General features: G+C 30.7%; 1 protein-coding gene across 1 annotated transcript; it reads left to right on the forward strand.

Moving 5' to 3' along the window:
• The first annotated feature begins 22,294 nt into the window (after positions 1–22,294).
• On the forward strand, positions 22,295–24,579 carry LOC143565929 (E3 ubiquitin-protein ligase MBR2-like). The gene is made up of 5 exons (XM_077052762.1): positions 22,295–23,593; positions 23,680–23,730; positions 23,821–23,919; positions 24,006–24,143; positions 24,227–24,579. Exons 1-5 carry the CDS (start codon positions 22,322–22,324, stop codon positions 24,353–24,355), a joined length of 1,689 nt encoding a protein of 562 aa, XP_076908877.1. The 5' UTR covers positions 22,295–22,321; the 3' UTR covers positions 24,356–24,579.
• Positions 24,580–24,806: the final 227 nt, after the last annotated feature.

The raw sequence follows: 24,806 nt of genomic DNA on the forward strand, positions 1-24,806 counted from the left end.
GTAAGAATCATTATGAAGATGTGATAATTTTAAGTATAACACCAAAATTAATTTTATTATACTTAAATAAAATAGATCACCGTTGAGCAGAAAATGTATTATTTAAGTATAAAATTCTTGTGCGAAAATAATTGTAACAAATCACCGTTGGGCAGAATTGGAACAATCAAGTTGTTATGCACAAGGTAAGTTTGCAATACATAAATGTAACAAATCACCGTTGGGCAGAATTGAGACATTTAAGGTATTTAAGTCAAAGTTAATGTCATTTGAGTATCTAGCAATTTTAGGATACTCATCTTTTAGATGACTATGCTTAGTTAGACTAAAACAACTTTGTTAAGCTACCACATCACCATTGGGCAGAAGTGAACTCATGAAGTGTTGTTTAAGTTAAGCAAAACTAAAGTCATGCGAATGTCTGATAACGTTAGGACATACACTTTTAAGTGACATACTTAATTAGACTTAAATAACAATATTAGGTTACACATCACCGTTGGGCAGAAGTGAACTATAAGTGTTATTTAAGTTAAGTAATTTAACGGAGCAGGGCCCCTTAATCAGTCAGGTTATATATAAGGGTTTCTGATCATTTCGCAACATGTAAGATATAAGTAAAGTTGCGATTTCTTCGAAGTGATGTTGCGAATTTGGTTAGGGGATTTTAGATGTTGCGAACAGTGCAGTCATAAGTAATGTTGCGATTGATGTTTTATAAGAGATGTTGCGAATGATGTTGTTATGAGAGATGTTGCGAATGGAGTTGTTGTGATGTAATCAGCATTGTTGCGATTTAAAGCACTCGCAACATAATTGTTGCGATTAAGAGTACTCGCAACATCTGTGATTTTATGGGCTGATCGCAACATCAATAGGTAATACTCGCAACATCTTGCAAAATTAGCTCGTCGCAACATCTTAAGTAATACGCAACATCTTAAGGTTCGCAACATTAGTGACTTTTCGCAACATATGTCCCTTCGCAACATTCTGTGATGCTAGGTTCTGATCGCAACATAATTAGTGGACATTCGCAACATGTTACTCGCAAGATAATATGTAATTCTCGCAACATCATGCGATTTCGCAACATTTCATTTGTTGCGACTAGAGTCCAGTTGTTGCGAATAGATGCCTTGATTCGCAACATTAGCAGAATTCGAAAAGAATAATCAACCTGATAACCTTTTCCTAATTTTAAGGGATTTGGGAGATTCTATTATAAAGTTTTAGATTATCTCAAAATTTAATAAGATTTCAAAATTATTTCTTTTATCTTATTTAAAAGATTTTGAAATTAAACTTAGAGATAATATTATCTCTTTAAAGTTTTAGATTATCTCTAATTTTAATAAGATTTCAAAATTATATCTTTTATTTTATATTAAAGATTTTGAAATTAAACTTAGAGATAATATTATTTCTTTAAAGTTTTAGATTATCTCTAATTTTAATAAGATTTCAAAATTATATCTTTTATTTTATTTAAAAGATTTTGAAATTAAACTTAGAGATAATATTATCTCTTTAACAGATTTCATTTTCCCAAGTTAATCCTAATTAAGGTTAGTTTTCGAAAATTATGATATTCTTCAAGAACATCTTCGAAAAAAAAAAACAAGAACAGTTTCAAGAATTTTACGAAACTGTTTTCGATTATATTATCAGATTTAATACTGGAACCGAAATCTGAAAGTTTTGTAAAACAGATTTCGAAAATAATCAGGTTTTTATAATGAACAGGTTTTAATCAGACCTAACAATTCGTTAGAAGTAATACGAACATCAGATCCAATCAGTTTTATGATGATGATCAAAACCGTAAACATAAGGGTTTTAATCAAAAACTCGTTTCCTATTTTAATTCCAGTTTTTATGGACATCGAAGAAACTGATTAATCAACATCATGATCTGATACCACATGTTGATCAGTTTCTATAATCGATGATATAATGGAAACAAGGAAATATGTAATACCTGATAATCCAGTGATGTTTGAGATTGACATCTTCTTAATCTGATCGAGTTCCCCTTTAGGGTGTATGGTTAGGATGGAGATTAGGTGTTCTTGATGAACACGATTTGAGAGAGAGAGGTAGGGGATGATTCTTATGGTATTATTATTCATCATTAGTTATTAACCTCTCTAATAAGCTCTCTATATATACACCCAAGGGGAAACCCTATTAATGTTAGTAAGGGTAATTCCGTCCATCAAGGATTTACCAGTTATAAACATAAGGTTATTTAGGTCAATGATCAATAATAAGATAAATAATTATAAGGGCCATATATAAATATATATAAAATATATTTATTCTAACAAATGTCACAAAAGTAAAAATAGAGAAACGAAAATAAAAAACATATCAAAGGTGAAATTGACAAAGGAACACATTTAAGAACTTAATCGATGTGTGTGTAAAAGAGAAATTGTCGAAAAATAAATAGAACCTGGGGGCTTCTTTACCATAACAACTCGTTTTTCATCTGTAAACCCCTGGATGTCGTAATCAATTAGCAATCAGGCAAACGTGAATAAGAGAGTAATCTACAAAATAAAAATGACCTTGAAAGCAACAGCAAATCGGATGAATGATTGAAATCTTGAATAGATAAAGGAGCCGCCGGATGAATGGATTGAATGTGTCTTAATATTTTCATGATGAACCGACCAAGGGAGAGGGAGCATCTTCTGGTACTTAATGTCGCCGAATGAAATTTATTTTCGCCGGAAGAGGATTAGTAACCGCCGTTCTGGTGAAACAATCATAAATACTCCGGCGTCTTACATGGCTGGTGAAAGGTTGCCTGTATCTACCTATTCTATTCTAATAAAGTAACATAAACGAGGACACTTGTCATGTTTTGATTAATTCTCACAAATTTTTCCCTCAAAAACTAATATACCCTAATATTTGTAATAAATTAATAATTATTCACTTTCCTTTTACATAATATTTATATAATATCTATATATTTTTATAAATATTAACATATTATTTTACTATATATTTTAAAATACTTGATGAATTCCAAAAATCAACAACAAATCATGTTTCTCAAATGAAAATTGTTTCGGGTCTTTTTGTGGAAGTTAAATTTGATTTTATGGGTCAAAAGTTGGTAAATACATTGTTTGGTACAAGTTAACTACATTTGGGTCAAAATTTGTTACGGGTCAAAAATGAAAATTTTGAGTATTTTTAAAAGTCTGAGAATGCAAAATAGATTTATCGTTAAATTTGTTATGAGTTCAAAGTTTTGACTTTAAAATGTCAAAAATATGAAAGTTAGAATTTGAAGCATGATTCGGGTTTCAAGTTTATTTTTAATGGCATATTTGAAATAATCAAAAGGTTCAGGATTTGACAAATTGACTATTTTTCTCTCAACTATTAAAATTTAAAAAAAGATTGCGAACACTTTCGACATGCCACCCCCATGCCTATCAATGCTTCTAACTTTTATCAAATTTAAAATATTTATGTCAATATTAATTTTTCCTTCAATGATCATAAAAATGTTGTATGGGAAGCATGTCATGCAAAACTATGCTCAAATGAAACAAAATATTCACTAAATTAAATTGGTTAACATGCTATTTTTTATGTTGTCAAGAAGCCCTCTAAAACTTATCAAAATTATTTTTATGGTGTAGCTCAGAAAAACATAGTTCTTGAAGAATATCCATTGTTACAATTTAATATCCTACTTTCCTTTGATGAGTGGTAAATTGATAAATATAACAATAAAGGTGACGCCTCTTTTGTATTTAGGCTGAGTAGTTAGAACTATAATCGTATGAGACGTCTTATTTTCGAAATTGGTTCATAACCAAAATTCTTTCAATTATACATATATGACACCAAAAATGAATTTTTCAATAGAAAGAAGCATTATCGGGTACGATTTTGCACGAATATTTTTTTTATTAAGTTCATTTAAAAAAATCATTTTGTGATATAAATAAAATCAATTTATGTACACATTGTATAGATATAAGCATAGATGTAATACATTTTTTTCATATACGCTATGTAATTATTTGTTTTACTTATAATTTTATAATTTGAATTATCTCGTGTGTGACATGGACTCTAAAACTAGTGTTTTATAATATAATATAGATAAATATTAGCACCTAGAAAAATACTATTTGCCCGATTGATTGGACTGCTCTATTTTACTTTTTATTTTCATGTTTTTATTTAAAATACAATTTTAATTTTCAGTTTAACATTTATAACCTTGCATATTTATATAAATTGAAAATTATTGTTGTGAGAATTTATGAGTTTGTTGACAAAGAATAACAATCTTGATCCAGTGAATGTGTAATGGAAGGTGGTCACTCAATTCTCCTATATAACTAATAGATCCGGTCTTCAAACTATAGGTCAAGTTGGTGTCCATCCCCGGTGGATGCTTTTCGGATTTTTAGCTTTGTCGATGCATTGTAAAATATAAACCTTTAGTGTCTATTGTTGGGCCGGCTTTGGATCAAGGATTGTGGACATGTGCTCTTGCTATGTTTTGGTTTTCTGCAGCCCTCCGTAAAAAAAAGGTTCATGTGAACTGTGAAGGCTCACATTACTATTTAGAAATTAAATGGTCACCTTCCATTACACCTTCACCTAACGTATTATCTATCATGTGTGCAGAGACATAATGTCCAGGGACGATCCAATTCAATATTTCAACCGCAGCTAATGATAGCTCATTAATAAAGACTACCGTTTTCCAGAATCCAATGCACATTTTCAAAATAACTGTTTGTTGTCACACAATCAAAAGTGACATAATGGTTCAAGTCCTTGCAATAGGTTAAAGAAATTTTAGCTGAAAATTTTGTTGTTAAAAAAAAAATGTGTAGCCTAAATTTTTTAGGTTATATGGGTTAACAGTTGTTTATGGTATCGTGTTAAACTTAGGTTTAAAAATCTTTCTAACTAGAATAAGAAGGCAAGCTGTTTTAATTTTAAGTGCAACAATCAACGTCAAGTGTGATTTCTAGTCTTTTGGATACTACTCAAGGAATAAATGATTACCAATATGTAAATGCACTTGTCACAAAACCACAATTTAAAACTCTTATTCCCAGATCAAAAACTGTTTATTACTCAAGAGCAATTCAGGACTACGGAAATAGGAACTCGAACATCAAAATGAAGATAATCAACATGATGGTCTGATAAACAAACGAATATAATTAGAATCACAAAAGAAGAACTAGACAAGCAACGTGATAAAACCCAAAATGTGGTGATGATGAAGATCGAGAGCTATTCTAATATGAGATGAAAAACTATAATGTCATAGATGATGTTTTTATGTTTGGGTCTCAAACTCACAACTTTGTCTCTCTTTTCTTTAAATACACAATGATTAGTCTATGTCCAATTCGCGATTGCAACGCTATCTTCGGGCCCATCACCAACTATAACAAGCACCAACGTACCCACTCTTTAATATTGTCATTTCAAAGCATCGGGATAAAATTGAATAAAACCATGATTTACTTATTTACCATTGTCTTTTATTTTATTTTATTTCATTTCATTTCATTCATGTTTAATTTTTCTTAAAAAAATGTAAAAGCATGCATCTATGCAAGTACATGTACATATAGTGCATGAACACATATGTATACGTACGCATGATACCCTGTGTGGCTGTATGTAACAAACGTGCATTGAGACAAAATATATAAATACAATAATCATAAAAACTAAATATTAAAGGTATGCTATATCAGTTACTATATTGATAGTAATTCAAATTGAGCAGATCTTACTTTATATATATATATATATATATAGGGGATGGATCATGCGAGAAGTCAAGTTATATCGAGAAGTGCGAGAAATCAATCTTGCCTATTAATTTGTATGATCAATGGTCTATAATCATCAAAATTACATTATTGTAACTTATTAGGGTCCTCATTTAATGCATTTTAATTCCATAAAAGTATTTTAGTACCTTTTAGTTTTCGTATTTAATGTCTTTCAAATCAACTAGTTTTTACATGAATTTTATATAAATATCAAAAACTCAAAACACCTAGTTTACGTAGTATATGATGTTTATATTTGTGTTATTATTTTTTTTATTATAGTGTTGTTTTGTGTGGGTAAAACTATACACATATATATTTTTGTTTTGTTGTGCCGTTTATGTAGAAGTTCTGTCATATGTTTAGGTATACCTATATGAGTGGGTGTATTGTTAGTGCCAATTCTCTTGTGAAGGAATGCAATAAATAAATTTTACATAAATTTTACTAGTGTAGGTTATTAGCATGATTAGTTATTTATAACATATAGTTTAATATAAAAAATAAAAAATAAAAGAGTTTATTTTGTACTGTGTAGGTTTATATATGTACTGTGTATGTGGTATATCGAATTGTGTATGTGTAAATTTTATCATGTGTAGGTTCACATATGGTCGGTGTAGATGGTATTTTGAATTGTGTTTGTGTAAAATTTTATCGTATGTAAGATCATTTATGTACTGTAGGTTCATATGTACTGTGTATGAGTTATTTCGAATTGTGTATGTGTATAAATTTTATCGTATGTAGGATCATTTATGCACTGTTTATGTGGTATTCGAATTGTGCATGTGTAAATTTAATCATGTATAGGCTCATATATGCACCCATGTAGGTGATATTTTGAATTGTGTATGTATAAATTTTAGCGTGTGTAGGTTAACATATGTACTGTCTATGTGTTACTTAAAATTGTATGTGTAAATTTAATTGTGTATAAGATTATTAATATACTGTGTAGGTGGTTTTATGAATTTGGTATAAAGTTAAAAATCTTCCTATATTTGCTTAAGTTCGGAAAAATTATGACGAACAAATTAATCATAGATTAAAAAAATAATTAAAAAAAACAAAATGTATTTTGTTACTTTGTTATATGTGTTGATAAGTAGGAATATTTTATAGTAATTGGAACTAATTATATTATAAAAATACTTAAATTAAAACAAAAAATATATATATAACTTATCCAAGATATTTGTTACTTACCATCTATGGAAAAAGCTTAATATTAAAATACCTCTTCTATTAAAATAAATCAAATGTAAAAGAAAAATTATGATTGGTTGTAATGATTTATCACACTTCTCGCACTAATAAAAACTTCTGAAATGAACCTAATCCTATATATATATATATAAACTAGCTTTAGAGCCTGTGTAATACACATGATTATCTAAATTATAAAATTACAAGTAAAACAAATAATTACATAACGTACATCGAAAAATGTATTACATCTATGCTTGTAACTATATTATGTGTACATAAATTGATTTTATTTATATCACAAAATGATTTTTTTTTAAATGAACTTAATAAAAAAAATTCACGTGCAAAAATGTACCCATGAACGCTCATTCTATTGAAAATTTCATTGTCAGTATCATAGATGTATAATTGAAAGAATTTTGGTTATGAACCAATTTCGGAAAGAAGACTTCTCATCAATAATAGTTCTGACAACTCAGTCTAAAACAGAAGGAGCATTACATTTATTGACATATTTATCAATTTACCACATATAGAAGGAAAGAGAACAATAAATTGTAGCGACAGGTGTATTTCAAAAACTATGTTTTTCTGGGCTATACCATGAAAAAGATTTTGATAAGTTTCAGAGGCTTCTCGACTTTTCCATAATGATAACATAAAAAAAACATGTTAACCCATTCAATTTGTGAATATTTTGCTTCATTTGAGCATATTTTGGCATGACATGCTTCTCATGCAATGTTCTGATTACCATTAAAGGAAAAGTTAATGCTGGACACAAATGTTTCGAATTTGATAAAAGTTAGAAAAATTGATAGACATGGGGTGGCATGTCAGAAGTATTCGCTATCTTTTCTTATATTTTAATATTCAATTTGTGAATATTTTGCTTCATTTGAGCATATTTTGGCATGACATGCTTCTTATGCAATGTTCTTATAAAGTTAATGTTGGGCACAAATGTTTCGAATTTGATATAAGTTAGAAAAATTGATAGGCATGGGGTGGCATGTCAAAAGTATTCGCTATCTTTTCTTATATTTTAATATTCAAGGGGAAAATGATCAATTTGTCAAATCTTTAACCTTTTGATTATTTCCAAAAATGTCATTGAAAATAAATTAGATACCCGAATCATGTTTAATATTCTAACTTTTATTCGTTTGATATTTCAAGTCAGCACTTTGAACTCGTAACAAATTTGACGATAAATCTATTTGCATTATCAGACTTTTAAAAAAACTCAGATTTCCATTTTTGACCCTTGACAAAATTTGCTCCAAATATATTTAACTTGTACCAAACAATCTATTTACCAACTTTTGACCCGTAAAAAACAAATTCAAGTTCCACAAAAAACCCGAAACAATTCTTGTTATATAACCAAGAAAGTAAATATGATAAACTTATTTATATATGAAAGTAATTGGTATATACCATTCTTACATTTTTAACATTTATACAGTTCACTAAATTAACCGAAAAATAAATTGATAGCTTTAAAACATATATTTATAATTTATATGATAATTTACAATAATATTAATAATAATAATAATAATAGATAAATGGTTTGATTTTAAAAAATGGATCGATTTTTAAGCATATATTTATAATTTAATGATTAACAAAATTTGTTTGTAAAATGAAAGCATATTCACGTTTTGTTTTTCTTTATAGTCTTTAATAATATACATAATATAATATGTTAATAATAACATTATAAATTATATACTTTTCAATTTGTAGCAAGCATGGTTTGTTTTTAATTTTTAGATTTCACCAAGTATTTTAGAATATATAGTATACTAATATGTTAATAGTTATTTTTATAAAATTGTATAGATATAATATAAATAAAGTGTAAAAAGAAAGTGAATAATTATTGATATATGACATATATCAGGGTCAATTAAAATAATAGTTTGGAGAGAAATGAGTTATCAGTTTAACCACAAAACGACACATGTCACAATTACTCTCTTTTATTAGAATATGTAAATTCTTTAACTTTCATTGTTAGCATTCTTCATTGTCAATTTTTTAAAGGTCTAATTAAATCAATGACAAACAAGTCTAACAATGTATTGTTTATATTAAAATTGTTGTAAAAACTATAGTACAACAGCGGTGTATTAATATTGTTTGATAGATTTATTGTTTATTATATATCAATTATTTATTAAATATTGTATTTTTTGAATTAACCATGTATTACACATGGCTTAAACAAGTAACATACATACAACTTGTTTATTCGCATGGACAAACATCTTTTGAAATCTATTTATTATTTAATTTATCATTTTACTTTGCAATAATGTAAAAGTTATGAAACGAATGGGCTGTTTGGTAACCTATTAAATAATTTTATTAAGAGGTTATCTCTGAAATGGTAAGAGGTAGAGTTGTTCAATTCTCTAAAAATACACCTCTTAATGGTTCATGAAGTTCTCTTAATAGTTAAGCTTTAGACATGCTAAATGATTAAGAGGTTACCACTTGATCAGACATATCTCTTAATGATTCAGTACAAGATTGCTAAACAAACCCTAACATTGTCATGAAATATATATTTATTTTTTAAGTTTTAGAGCAATTCGGATTAAACAAAATTAAATGGAATAACATTCAAGTTTTTAATTTGTGTAAATATGAAAGGAGCATATTGCCATATTCATTAGTCATATTTGAATTAGAATTTGGGAACGGTTAAAATGTGAAGGAAGATAAAAATGAGAAGTGTGGGAATGATTTGTGGTCATACAAAAAAACCCTCAACTAAAATTTAAAAGAAAAATCATAATTCAAAATATAAATAAAAAAAAATAAAAACTCAAATGTTTCCTCCGTCATTCTCGTTCCAAAAAAGCGACGAAAAGACACAATGCCGAGATTAAGGACACAATTATAAATAACACAATGCCGAACAAAATAACACAATGCTGAGTAATATAACACAATATCAAGAAAAAACACAATGTCAAGGAAAAAAGAGACAGTCAATCACGAAAATAAACAAAAAAACACAATAATAAATAGAAGATAATGATCTTTTCCCCTTAACATTGTGTGTGTGTGTGTGTGTTTTAAGAACGAGGAAGACGGTGGAAACATTTTTGTGTTTTCACTTTTTTCGTTTTTTTACTAAATTTTGAATTATGATTTTTTTTATTTTTGTGTGGTTATAAATTATTCTCATCCTTCTCATTTTTGTCCCTGTTTGTAAAATAACTTGACCATTAGAATTTAATTAATTATTAATGGTACACTATAAGCCGATGTGGAGAAAGTATGAAATCAAATGGATAGCTTTTTTTGGAATCGTCATACACTTTAAAATCCTACACAATCTAAGATTTATTTAAATATTGTGATGGACAATCACGAAGCTTGGAGGAAAACAAGGAGTGTCGGATGTAATAGTACATTATTTTAATATAAATGGGGGCGGGGAGGGGGGAGTTTTTAAAATTTTTAATCGAAAACAAGTAAATTTATACTACTGAGCTAAAAACTGAGGGGGGGATGGGGGGGGGGGGGTTGAACGAAGGTATTGGTCCCAACATGAAGGGACTAGGCACGACCTTAGGAGGCAGTGAGGATGTATAAGACCGGATGGAGTCGAGTCGGTGCGCTTGTTTATTTTTATGATTATTTATTTCTTTATTCAAACTGTTTAGATTTTTAGCTTCATGTTTGCATTATCTTGTTTCCTTTTTTAAGTTAGTCTTATTTTTCTAAAAGATGAGTTAGTATTATTTTCCAGAAAGATAAGACCTATGGTTAATGTGTTTCTTAGTGTTTTTTTTTTTATCATTGAACAAGTTATTCCTAAGAGATTTTCGATCGAAGCATTTGACTATCGAAGTTCTAATTAAAAACCGTTTGTGCTCCACCGTGTGTTGTAATTACTATATTGTTTGCGTTCATTTGCATCAAGTAGTATTGATACCACCTTCATAGACAAGATGGCTAGTATCATACCCCAACCTAAAGCGGAAATGCCTAGGGGTGAGCCGATTGTTCACAGCTCAAAGATACTATCATAAATAAAATGAGAATATCTATTAATTTAATTATTTTCAAAAAAATGTGCACAAATTATCCAAACATGAGAAATAATCCAAAGAAGTAAGTTATTCCAAACAATTTTATATATAACTAGTCTTCTTTAATTCCCTAAGGTCTTTTCTTGATGTCCATCACTTCAAGCTTTAAGTCAAATGATAACCTGTATATGCGTAGAAAATAAATAGAGTTTGTCAACACTAGGTTGAGTGAGATTATTACCAGTTTTGCATGATACGATAATAATATAAATAAATAAGCCAAATGAAATAAATGCGGTAATAAACAATCAAATCATAAACAAATAGTGTGTCAATTAACCAAGCCTCACGAACACGGGCTATGGCCACAATGACTAACTATGATTTGGCGGTTTACCATCACCATGCGAATCGGGCTTTGGTCACTAAGACGGCGTATGATCATACTGACTTGCTAGACTTCTGATGGACCTCTCCGAAAAATGATAGAATATAAACACATAAGCACATAAGCAAGTAACAAATAACATTTGATCGAAATACACACAATCATTCGTTTGCTAGTTTTGTGTAGATATGTAGTATGAATTAGATATTAGTACTAGTACGCATATGTCCCCAAAACTTTTGAAAATCAGTAAAATAGAGGGGAATGATAAAACTCACATTGATTCGTAAGCAAGAATAAAAACAATAATAAACGGTTAAGAAGTAAACGGATAGTCCTTTAATGCGTCGAACCAAGTAAATCAAATGACCCTGAAACTTTGAGATAAGTAAATATGAGTAAAACCGAACTCGTTTCCGCTAGAATCGTTCCAAACGGATGTCTAGAACTCCGTTTATCTTAATTTAAGCGTTTAAGCGAGCTGGTACTGACCAGAATCCGAACAGCGAGATAAAAGTTGAGTTTTGGTCAGTAGCCTAGAAATCTCGTCATGAAAATAAAAGACTTCTGGACCAAACGTCGGTTCTGAACAGAAGCATGAGAAAATGAGTAGTCAAACTTATTGGCTATTATGCCCTTTAACGGGTTTTAATCGAATTGACTAGTCAATACCCCTCAATCTCAGAAATTGACGGAGGGTTATTGATAAGTGAATTATAATGAATAACTTTACAAAATACAACTTACCCGGATAATGCTTAAATCGATGAGAAACAGAAGTCAAAGGTTGAGAATGCTTGAAAGTTAAACACAAACACTTGTATCTTGAGTAATATGGCAAAAACGAAAGAGAAACCGAGGGTGTAAGGTATGTGAGGGCTGAGGGAATGATTTTTAGGGTTTTAGGAAATTTGTGGCAGAAGAAACAAGTCTTGTTTATATAGGATACACAAAAACGAACTAAATATAGCTAGTTTACTCGTTTAAGAAACCGAATAAGGTTTTAATGACCAAATCAATATTATATGCAGCTAAATTCATTTTTGAGGAAGGGGTAATGAATATGGACAAGTACTTAGTTTATATTATATTAATTTTCTTGGGGCTTAATTCACGCGATATGGTTTAAAAATAAACGATTTTATGTCAAAAACGAACTAGGAAAGCAAATAAGCAACAAAATCTGTGCAGGTGTGTGGATGTGGCGCGCAGCGGCCCTAGGCTCTTGTGGCCGTGCGGAGCCCCGGGACAAGGGAGGAGAAGTTTTATGTTTCTACAATTTAGGTCCTTGTACTTTCTAAAATGGCTAATTATTGATTATTTTAAAGTTAAATCAAGGAATGAACAACTTTGAAAATATAAAGGATATAAAATAAAAATACATTAAGGAATACTTATAAATATTTGATTTTATTAACAATAAAGATCCGAATAATGTTCCCGAATCGGGTCAAAAAAATGAATACCGGTACGAAAAATCCGAGATGTTACAGCTGGATGACAAAAACAGAGAGTTAAGGATTTTAATCCTTTGGTTGAGTTTGTGTATAGTTGGAAAAACTAGCTGGTGGTTGTTGGTTGAAAGCTGGTAGTTGTTAGCTGTAGCTTTTTAGACATATTTAGATGCTTGCCAAAGTAGCTGGAGCTTTTAATAAAACTAGTTGGGTGCTCGTGCGGTGCAGTAAGGTGGGCGCGCAACCTGAAATCAAGCACATAATTAGTATCGGTACATGATTCACCTGATGACAGTGCGCACATAATCCGAATGTAGACGTGTAACAGTGCAAAGGCAGTACGCGTGTAGACGGTGGAAAAAATTAAGAAGCAAAGCTGAAATATACAGTAATTTCAAATAGACAATTTTTTAAACCAACATGTTTTGATCAGAATCTCGTTCCGACCAGGCACTGTTCAATCTGAAACCTGTCATGACCTGAACCCTTTCGACTCAAAACTGTACTAACACGAACCAAACTAAATTAACCCTTTTTGCATCGACTCGTTCCGACCCTAATTTGGTCTTACACATAACCCGAGCTCGCCTGACTCGACTTGTTACTGATCCTAACCGGTAATCACATAATATGTTAATTTTTAAAGTTAAATAAGTATAGCAATAACATACTCAAATTAAAGAGAATAAAATGCTCGTTTTTATGATGCAAATTTTTTAAAAATATATTAATGTGTGAAAAAGTTATGGCATCTTAAAAAGTTGTGGGGGTAGTTGGTCTTGAATAAAGATTAAATGTGTAACTATTATATAAATTAATGGAAGTTTAAGTAACAAATTTATAAAATTTTAAGAATAAAAGCATCTTTTTAAAACGCTACTAGTATGAGCTTTTGAGTATGTTTGCCAAAAAGTTTTTAGGAGCTTTTAAAAGCTTCTAACTTCAGCTTTTAAAAAAACTCATAATCAATAAAATTCTTTGTTTGGTTAAAGAAGCTTCAAGCTTTTAAATTTGGAGAAAAAACTCCATATTTTAACGCTACTACTACTAGCGTTTGAGAAAAAGCTAAAAGCTTTTACATTTGAATTTACAAGTTTGGTACTTGAACTTTCATCAACTTTTGTTAATTTATATAATAGTTACATAGTTTACCCCTATTCAAAACTAACTACGCCCATGACTATTCAAAAGACCATAACTTTTTCACACGTTAATATTTTTTAAATAAATTAAATCATAAAAAAAAGCATTTTATTATTTTTAATTTAAGTATGATATTGCTATACTTCTTTAACATTAAAAAAAATATACTACGTGATTACCAGTTAGGATTGACAACTCGGGTCATGTGTAAGACCAAATTAGGGTCGGAAAGAGTCGATACAAAAAGAGTTAATTTAGTTCGTTCGTTTTGGTACGGTTTTGAGTCGAAATGGGCAATGTCAGAACATGTTTTAGATTAAAATGATGTCGGGTCGGAAAGAGTTTCAGATCAAAAGAGGTTGGTTTAAAAAATTATATGTTTGAAACTACTGTATATTTCAGCTTTGTTTCTTGATTTTCGCCACCGGTTACACGCTTACTGCTTTTTTGCACGAATTACATGTCTACATTCGGGTTATGTGTGCACTATTATTGGGTGAATCACATACCGACAATGATCATGCGATTGATCTCAGGTTGCACGCGCACTCCGTCGCACCGCGCGGGCACCCAACTAGTTTTATTAAAAGCTTCAGCTACTCTGCTAAACACCTAAATATATCTAAAAAGCTATAGCTAATAGCTACCAGCTTCCAGCCACCAGCTTTCAGCTAACAGCCACCAGCTAGTTTTGCCAACATACCCTTTAGCTTTAAACTTCTTCTTCCAACCTAAAAGCTTCATATATTTTCAACCAATATGAGTTTTTTTTCTTAACAGCTTGAAGCTAGAATCTCCTAAAAGATTCCTACCAAGTACCAAACATCTTACTACTCTAATAAATGAGTACCATGTTTTGCCACTTGTCATGCTCTTATGACTCCCCCTTTTTCTAACTCATATCCACTAAATAAATCAATTTAATTAACTATGCATTTAATATATTACCAATTATATTGTATTAATTTTTAAGATTGTAACTTGTAAGTATCGAATTTGACTTAATAACTGCTTAAAAGTCAAAGTAATACTGACGACTAAAAATGTTGATCTTTTAAAATAAAGTTTATCTGTTTTAATTAAAATCTAGATTTGTTCAGCTTGGAATTTTTTCTATGGGAATTTAACTTTTTGGAATTTTTTCTATTCAATTAATTTTCACTAATGTTTGGATTTCAACTTTAATTTTCAAAAGGAATGATTTTTTATTTTCGTCAATAGCTTATTGTTATCCTATCCTTGGTTTGCTAATTGCCTAAAAGAATGGTGAACCAACACTTTTTCAATTGATATTTTAAACTTTCCATGTCCAATTAACATTTTTTAATGAAGAATTATTTCCAATTTCAAATCAATTGATATTTTGATTTGTTTTAGTCTTACTTAAATTTGTTTGTTTAATTCATTCAATAGCATTAAGAATCCGACTCTATTACTGTTGGTGCGTCCGTTAACACACATTTAGTGTAAAGATATGTCACTTTTCATTTTATGTTATCTTCCTTTATTATACAACAACAATAAATTATTAAACAACACTTGCTATTTACCGCTTCCTTTTTAAAATAGTAGTTGACACATTTGTTACTAGAGGTGCGCAAACCGGTTTTCGGTTTAAACCCGAGCAGTTCATTGAACGTCCCGTTCTTTACACTTTAAAGGTTTATATTTTATAAAGAAGTTTTGACATATTGTATATATCATCTGTTTTTATAACCTTGAGAAATTGTCAACCAAAGCATTACCAAGAATCTTTTACTTACCATATGTTACCAATAGATTTGGGTCTTTACGTACGTCAATTGATATTATCCGATCAGTGTTGGTATTTATGTATTTATACTGCCATTACGGCTGGAACTAATTACCATATATTGATTTCCAATTGATATTTCCTATTTTTCTTTACAATAAATTGATTTCCAAATTTCAACCGGGCATTACATGGAATGGTTAATGAGCTATAAATGGATATGATATGTGAGCTATAAATTAGTTTTGAAGCTGACGTATATAGACAGACGGGTTTTAAACCTGTTTTTGACTAACCGGTTCCAAAATATCTTTCTTATTGTAACATAAGCAATTGTTAATATCATTATTATAATTACAATCATATTTTCCTTTACAATAAATTGATTTTTTAATGGGGCATTACATGAAATAGTTAATGAGCTATAAATGAATTTGATATGTGAGCTATAAATTAGTTTTGAGCTACAAACGGGTTTTAAACCGGATGAAACGTGTTTTTGTCTAACCGGTTCCAAAATATCGGGTTCAAACCAGTTTTAGCTAAAAAAAACTCCAAACCGGTTCTAACCCGATGGTTTATAACTACAAACCGGTTTTTGTAATATCGGGTTCAAACCGATGTTCCTGTTATGCTCCTTAGAAATCTTAACCAGAAAGAAGGCTTATGTAACGGTACTCGACTACAAATTATATCTTTAGGTACTCGTGTAGTTGAAGCAAAAATTGTTTCTAGAACTAACATTGGACATAGAGTTTTAATCCACAGATCACCACTGACTCCAACAGACAACAAATAGCATATAAGTTTCAAAGACGACAGTTCCCCCTTTCAGTATGTTTTGCGATGACCATAAACAAAAGCCAAAGTCAATCATTATCTAGGGTTGGTTTTTACTTGAAAGAACCCGTGTTCTCACATGGAAAACTATATGTCGCCTTGTCAAGAGTTACAAGCAGGTGTGGGCTAAAGATTATGATTCTTGATAAACAAGGTAATCTGACCAATACAACCACAATGTAGTGTATAAGGAAATTTTTTCTTATTTGTAAAGGAGTTGTGTAATGTTTGTTTTGTAATTCCTGTAATTTTAATGCAATTTGTAATTGTATTAATAATATATGATAAGTGTGTAATGTGTTATTGATTGTATTTTGCTTAATGTTTAAATATTATAATTTTTATTAATTCATAGTGTACTACACGGGTCTCAAACTAGTACCCTTTATATACAATTTAAAAGAAACATTATTAATTTATTTACTTGAAGAAAATTAAAGAAATTGATTGTACTTGATTTTATTCTTCAATTTCATATATCACAGCCAAGCAAACCACATCTATAAAAATCCTCTAGTAAATCAAACAATATACACATAAAAAATAAAAAAATCTACCTATTCTAATAAAGTAAAATAAATGTGGACACTTGTTATGTTTTTGTTAATTCTCACAATTTTTTTTCTCCAAAACTAATATACCTAATATATGTAATAAATCAATAATGATTCACTTTTCTTTTACACTATATTTATATAATATCTATACATTTTTGTCAATATAAATATGAACATATTATTTTACTAAATATTTCAAAATACTCGGTGAATTTCAAAAATCAACAACAAATCATGTTTCTCAAATGAAAATTATTTCGAGTTTTTTGTGGAACTTAAAGTTGATTTTATGGGTCAAAAGTTGGTAAATAGATTGTTTGGTACAAGTTAACTGCATTTAGGTCAAAATTTGTTACGGGTCAAAAATGAAAATTTTTAGTATTTTTAAAAGTTTGAGAATGCAAAATAGATTTATCGTGAAATTTGTTATGGGTTTAAAGTGTTGAGTTTAAAATGTAAAAAGTATGAAAGTTATAATTTTAAATTGGGGTTTCAAATTTATTTTTTAAGGGCATTTTTTGAAATAATCAAAAGGTTCGGGATTTGGCAAACTCACTATTTTTCCCTCTACCATTAAAATATAAGAAAAGATTGCAAACGCTTTCGATGTGCCACCCCCATGCCTATCAATGCTTCTAACTTTTATCAAATTTGAAATATTTATGTCAACATTATTTTTTCCTTCAATGGTGATCAGAACGTTGTAGGGGAGCATGTCATGCAAAATTATGCTTTAATGAAACAAAATATTCACAAAATTGAATGGGTTAACATATTATTTTTTATGTTGTCATTATGACAAAGTCGAGAAGCCCTCTGAAACTTATCAAAATATTTTTCATGGTGTAGCTCAGAAAAACATAGCTCTTGAAGAACATCCATTGTTACAATTTAATGTTCTACTTTCCTTTGAAGGGTGGTAAATTGATAAATATATCAATAAAGGTAACACTCCTTTTGTATTTAGGCTGAGTGGTTAGAACTACTATCGTATGAGAAACTTTATTTCCGAAATTGATTTATAACCAAAAGTCTTTCAATTATACATATATGGCACTGAGAATGAATTTTTCAATAGAAAGAAGCATTCTCGGGTATGTTTTTGCACAGACATTTTTTTTTAAGTTCATTTAAAAAAATCATTTTTTGATATAAATAAAATCAATTTATGTACGTATGTATAGGTACAAGCATAGATGTAATACATTTTTTTTTTCATATACGCAATGTAATTATTTGTTTTACTTATAATTTTATAATTTGAATTATCCCGTGTGTGACGCGGGCTCTAAAACTAGTATATATATATATAGCAATGTTAGAATAAGAAATGAACATTTCTTAAGAAGTGTAGGAAGTGATCTGGACATTTGGATGGAGTAAAGCAGATAATGGTAGGATCGTCTATATTGTTTTCTCTTATTTTTGGTAATTTATAATACACTTAATAAAATTCCTTATTACATCATTTCTGCAAAAATTGGCTTATATATCCGACAAGATTCTAAATACCCAGGTACCCATTTCTTTATTTTTCATCTTCAATTCCGGTTGCCCACCAAGTGTTGGAGGAAATGTCTCTGTGAAGTGTTTTTCAAGATCTGCAGCTTACTTATTGATTTATGAGTTAATTGAGTTGAAGGGTTTGGTAGCGGTGGCAAGGTTGTTGGTGCTGAATTGGGGTGATGGCTGGGTGGCGGTGGTCGACATGGTTGGTAGCGGTGGCTGGTTGACATGGGGTGAACGGAGGTAGGGGCGCCGGAAACCATGGAGTCGCCGGAAAAGGTTGTTGGTGCCGGTTCGGGTTGGTGGCGGTGGCGGGAGTGGTGTAGGTGCCGGTGGCGGCGATAATCGATGATTCCGCTTGACAGATGAGCCATTTTGGCCGTTGGACTTGTGACCTAGCTCACGAGTGAGTTGGAAAACCCTAGTGGTGGAGGTTGTACGCCAAATGTTTGATGAAATGTTGAAAAGAAATAACGTGTCGTGGAGTGTTTAAAGTTGATTTATTAATATGATGTTTATAGTGTTTTTGTTCATCATGTTCAACATAGTGTGTTGCACGCCAACTGTTTGATAAAATGCTAAAGAGGAATAACGTGTCGTGCAGTGTTTAAAATTAATGCATTAGTATGATGTTTATTTTATTTTTGTTCAACATAGTGTGTTATTGTTCTTGATGTTCTTGGTCTTGTATCTAAAAATTATAACACACTTGACGAATATGCCCCTAGAGTGTTATAAAATAAGTATTAAAAAAAACACACCGCATAAAAAACCCACTTTTCATCTAGACTATCAGATCATCAAATCTAACGCACCAGATTACTTACTACACTTTTTAGACACACTCCACTTCTTATTATAACTCCACCATATATATATATATATATATTAATATCATCAAAGCCATCTTAATATTTTTAATTGAACTTCCACAACTGACAATCCTATATATCCAACAATTTTATTGTTAAAAACAAGTCACTAACAGCTAACATTTAACCACTAACTCTTTATTGTGATTTTGTGAAGTGATTTTAACTTTCGTTCTTCCTACACACATTATAAAGCAAAGCCTCTAAACAGAATTGTACCACTATGGCACTATCACTATATGTCTCCTAAAAGCGTAAATAAACCAGAGTACTTCACAATGTCCATTGTTGTATATACTATGACTACACTGTTATTGATGTTAAATCTTACATCTTACATTATTACATAAGTCCCCTAATGCCACATGACATCTCCTAACACCTCTATATCCTATGTGGTACTACATAAGGCTTTCTAATTATTCACTTTGTCACATATGTACTAATAAATACAAATAATAATAAATACTCATAATAAATACAAACTAATAATTAATAAATACTAATAATAAATATGGAATAAAAATAATATTATTGTTACTAATATTAATTATATCATCAGTATTACTATTATAAGTAGCATTTTAGTAATCTACAAAGACGTGCAAAAAAGGAACAAAGTAGCTAAGAAAATAACGATCGATCATCGGAATTTTATAAGTTTATGAGTGCAAAAGAGTAATTTGTCATAGTCATTTTTTGCAATAGATTAGTTAAACTGAATCAAGAGTTTTGGACAATTTGAAAAAAAAATGATTTCATGTTATAATCTCTAGCAGGGGGCAATTTAGGAACTAAGTTTTTTTTACTGCAAAATATTGTTAATCTATTCATAATTTAATACAGGTCAATGTGGTTTTTTAAAAGCATTTTTATTTAAAAAGAGTTAACAGGCCAAAGTGTGTTTCAACTTTCAGGTTAATGACTTTAGCGACAAATCTTTGGGATTGATTTGGAAATTTAAAATTTGGTTTTGGATTAAACTCAAAGTCAATATTTTTTATCATGATATTTTTTATTTGATAGAGGTCAAATTTCTAAAAATAACATTTTCTACATCTTGGTTTATTTTAAATTACTAACAGGTCAAAGAAGAATCAATTCGTGCAAAAGTTTGAAGAGGTACATATGTTAGCTTATTTAGATTATATGTTAGCCCACTATAACAGTTCATTGTACATATAATTTGTCTGAGTTGTTAAAATTTGTGACATGGTGTGGTGATATAGGCCACAAGAAAAAAAAAACTGTAATAATGTCGTCGATTTACAAAAGTTTGAAATGATTTATGATTCAAATGTAATTTGGGGATATTTATGTTTATTGAACATTTCATATATCTTTAGTTTCTTATTACTTATATATAATTTCATGTTTATTGAACATTTCATATATCTTGAGTTTTTTATTACTTACATATAATTTAAATTGTTAAACCCGTACAGTACACGGGTAGCTAAGCTAGTATATAATAATTAAAAAAAAATTCTCTCTCCCTATTTTTATAAAGAAAGTTATGCATACAATAAATGCAATTCTATATTTTCTTTTGTTATATCCATCACATTATGTTTCCTTGTCGAAAAATATTCATAACAAATATAAAATTAAATACTATTATTAGATAAGTGACCAAGTTAAATGTACAATATTGATTGCATATCTGATTTTTAATACAAGGTAACACAAATATTCAAACTTTAATAATCTTTCTATCAAAATATTCAGATTCTAAGAACCGCACTAACTTTAAATTAATTAGTTGAAGAATAGTAGGTAAAAAAATAAATTAAATTGGTAAACAAATAAACAATAATAATAATAAGAGAAGGGCATAAAGAGAAGAGGTTAGATATGAAAAAGAGGTATGTGAAAGGGGTGAATAATAATAATAATAATAAGTAGAACCAAGAAACAAGTTTCCCGACAGCCCAATTCGTACTCATCTCTCTCTTTTTAGGACTTTGTGTGTATCTAGGTTCTTTCTTAAAGCAAATACTATTAATATTAATAATTAATTAATTCATTTCTATAATTCATTATTATTAATAATCCAACCAACCCAACCTCCTCTAAATTCAATTGCACCCGACAAACCACACAATTTCTTTTGTTTCTTTCGTCGTTGATTTCTCTCTTCTTCCAAAACCCACTCATAAGCTTTATTCTCAAGAACCGGTTCAAGATCTTCAGGTGCCTTCAATCGATCGTTATTTCCAATACCCACTTGTTTTTTTCTTAAATTCAGCGTTGTTTCTTGATTATTTTGGTTTTTGGATGATGGGTTTTGCCTAGAGATTGTATATATGCTGTTTATGTTATAAAGTTTGAATTTTTATATGTATTTGTATTTGGTTTAGGCTTATGTTTCTTGTTTGAATCTTTGTTTTTTTGTGAATTAGGATGTGGGATCATGATGATTTGTAGATTAGTGTTGGATTGATTGGTTGTTTCAAGATTTGCAAGGTTTTGTTCATTGTTTTCTTGGTTTACAATGTTTATGATGTACAACTGTTTTGTATGTTGCTTGAAGTTTTGACATGAATCCACCTAATTTAGGTCACAAGATTTGACTTTTGTACATGTTACACATGGTTTGGTGCTTTACAACACTTTAGCAATTAACTCTTTTCTTGAATGTTGTGACATTAATCTTTATAAATTGCAGGGTGTCATTTTTTAAACCATTGTTAACCTAATGCAAGGACAAAAGGGTATTATTGGTTCATCACAAGAAGGCTTACCATTAGAACATGGTTCAAGTTCAACTGATTCGGGTGTTGTTGAACCGCAATTTCACTGGACTAACTTCATTCGAACCGCACCGACCAACACAACTCAAGAGACTCAAAACCTAAGTTTGTGGAGTATGGGTGAATCAAGTTCAAACCATGTGAGTCATCGCCATGAGCCACCTGCTAGTATGCTTTCACTCGGTGATGCTAATAATGGTCATAATGTTACTGTTAATCCATCGGCTTTTATCGGCATCAAGCCTGCAAATTATGCTAGTAGTAGTAGTAGTAGTTCATCTTTGGGCCCATTTGAAATGGAGGCCCGACAACGACCTTGTAAAAGAAAAGCGTCTGAGTTAACTATCGGTCAATCATCTTCCGGGATCATAAACTCAAACCTCTTTCAAACTGGTAGTACGGGCACTAACGGGCAATTAAGTTTAATTTCTCCTGACCCGACTATTCCAAGACTTGGACCGAGCGTGGGAGCAGAAAACAACCGTAGAAATGTTCGGATAAGGATTAATAATTCACGGCAACAGGAACAGCTGCGTGTCCCGGCTAGTAATAGTAGCAATAATAATAACAGGCAACTAAATTTTTCGTCTCCGTATCCTTCTTTGGGACTCAACCCGGTTGCAACAACGGGGGATAATTCATCAAGTCAAGTTGGTCAAACTATGTTGCGGGTTCCTGCATTAAGAAGAAACCTGCACGTAACTTCTAGAAACCGGAGCTCTCCTTCTAGCTTGAGAGCTAACCTTCCCGTTTCATCAAATATTATTTCAACGCCTACTAATATATCCGACCATCCGTTATTTGCCCCGCCACATGACATGAGAAACACTGCTCAACTTGCAGTTAACTGGAATTTGAATCCGGGTGGTGGGAATGGGAATGGCCCGATTGCAAATTCGGGCCCACGTCACGGGTCTTCACTTTCTTCTTCTAGAAGACTCTCTGAAGCCCTTCGATGGTATACATTGTCCTCCAATGATTCCGGTGCTGGAGGGCAAAATGGTAATCTTTTACCTAGAATTCCACCACCTGCGGTTGCTTCAGCTTCTTCTTCACAAGAATCTGGAATCCCGTCTGTAATTGGTGTGACCAGTCATCATCCACAGCATCGTCTTCCCGGTTCCACTGATAGACTGCTTGATAGTGCTTTTGGGTTTCCTCATCTTGCACGGACCGCGGCGGGTGCAAGTGAAAGAAGAGGCTGGATAGCGTCAGAGGTTTGTTTTTGTTATTTAAAACTAATAAAGTTCTACAGTTTTGTGTTCTAGTTATGCTGAAACTGTTATGTTTTTTCTTGTTGCAGCTTCGCAATGTTTTGGATCTTATACGCAGAGGAGAAAACTTGCGATTCGAGGTTTGTTTCTTTATATACAAAACTGTAACATATGTAGTTTACTTTTATAAAAGTTCATTTTTATGTAGTTTTGTTTATATTATGTGGCAGGACGTTATGGGTCTAGATCAATCCGTCTTCTTTGGCGTGGCGGGCATTCATGACCGACACAGGGATATGCGGCTCGATATTGATAACATGTCATACGAGGTAACAAACGAAAAACATTTCATATGTTTTTAGATAAACGATGAATAATGAATGATGAATCATAATATAATGTATTTTGTGTTCAGGAGCTATTGGCATTAGAAGAACGAATTGGAAACGTGAGCACTGGATTGACCGAAGAAAAGGTTTTAAAATGTTTGAAACAGAAAACATTTGCAAGTGTGACGGGTCAGCCAGATGCCGAACCTTGCTGCATATGTCAGGTGCGCGCTATATATTTAATTATTGTTACTAAATGATTAGTTTCTGTGCAGATTATTGTATAAATATTTATATGATTGAACAGGAGGAATATGTGAATGGAGATGATTTGGGAACATTGGATTGTGGGCATGATTTCCACACGAGTTGCATTAAACAATGGCTGCTTCAGAAGAATTCGTGCCCGGTTTGTAAGTCTGCGGCTTCTAAGTGAGGGTTAACACAAGGTTTTTGCTTTATTATTGGATGAAGATTCAAGAAGCATGAACAAAAGGAAGGTGGATTTGGTACTGTTTTTGAGGCAAATAGTATTCTTTGGTTAATGCCCTTTATTTAGATTATTATTCCCGAGTAATTTTGTATTTTCCTATTGTCATTTTACCATTTTGTTAAATTTAAAATTTTGTTTTGGAGGATGTAATGGAATCAAAAGGTGAAACTAATGCCATTTTCTCATTTATTTTCTTGGAATGCTTGATACTTGATACAGTTATGTATGTACTTGATACAGTTATGTATGAGACTGAGATTATAAAAACTCTTACGGTTGCATGGTATGATGCGAGACTGTGATTATAAAACCAATGTTTTAGTGATCATAAGTTCATAATACCATACTTGGAATGTTTAATTTGTCACTCATACAAGTAAGTTTTAGTAGATGG

Source organism: Bidens hawaiensis, unplaced genomic scaffold, assembly GCF_021521415.1.
Source record: "Bidens hawaiensis isolate Kalapana, Puna unplaced genomic scaffold, B.hawaiensis_p1.1 tig00022649_1, whole genome shotgun sequence".
Lineage (NCBI taxonomy): Eukaryota > Viridiplantae > Streptophyta > Magnoliopsida > Asterales > Asteraceae > Bidens > Bidens hawaiensis.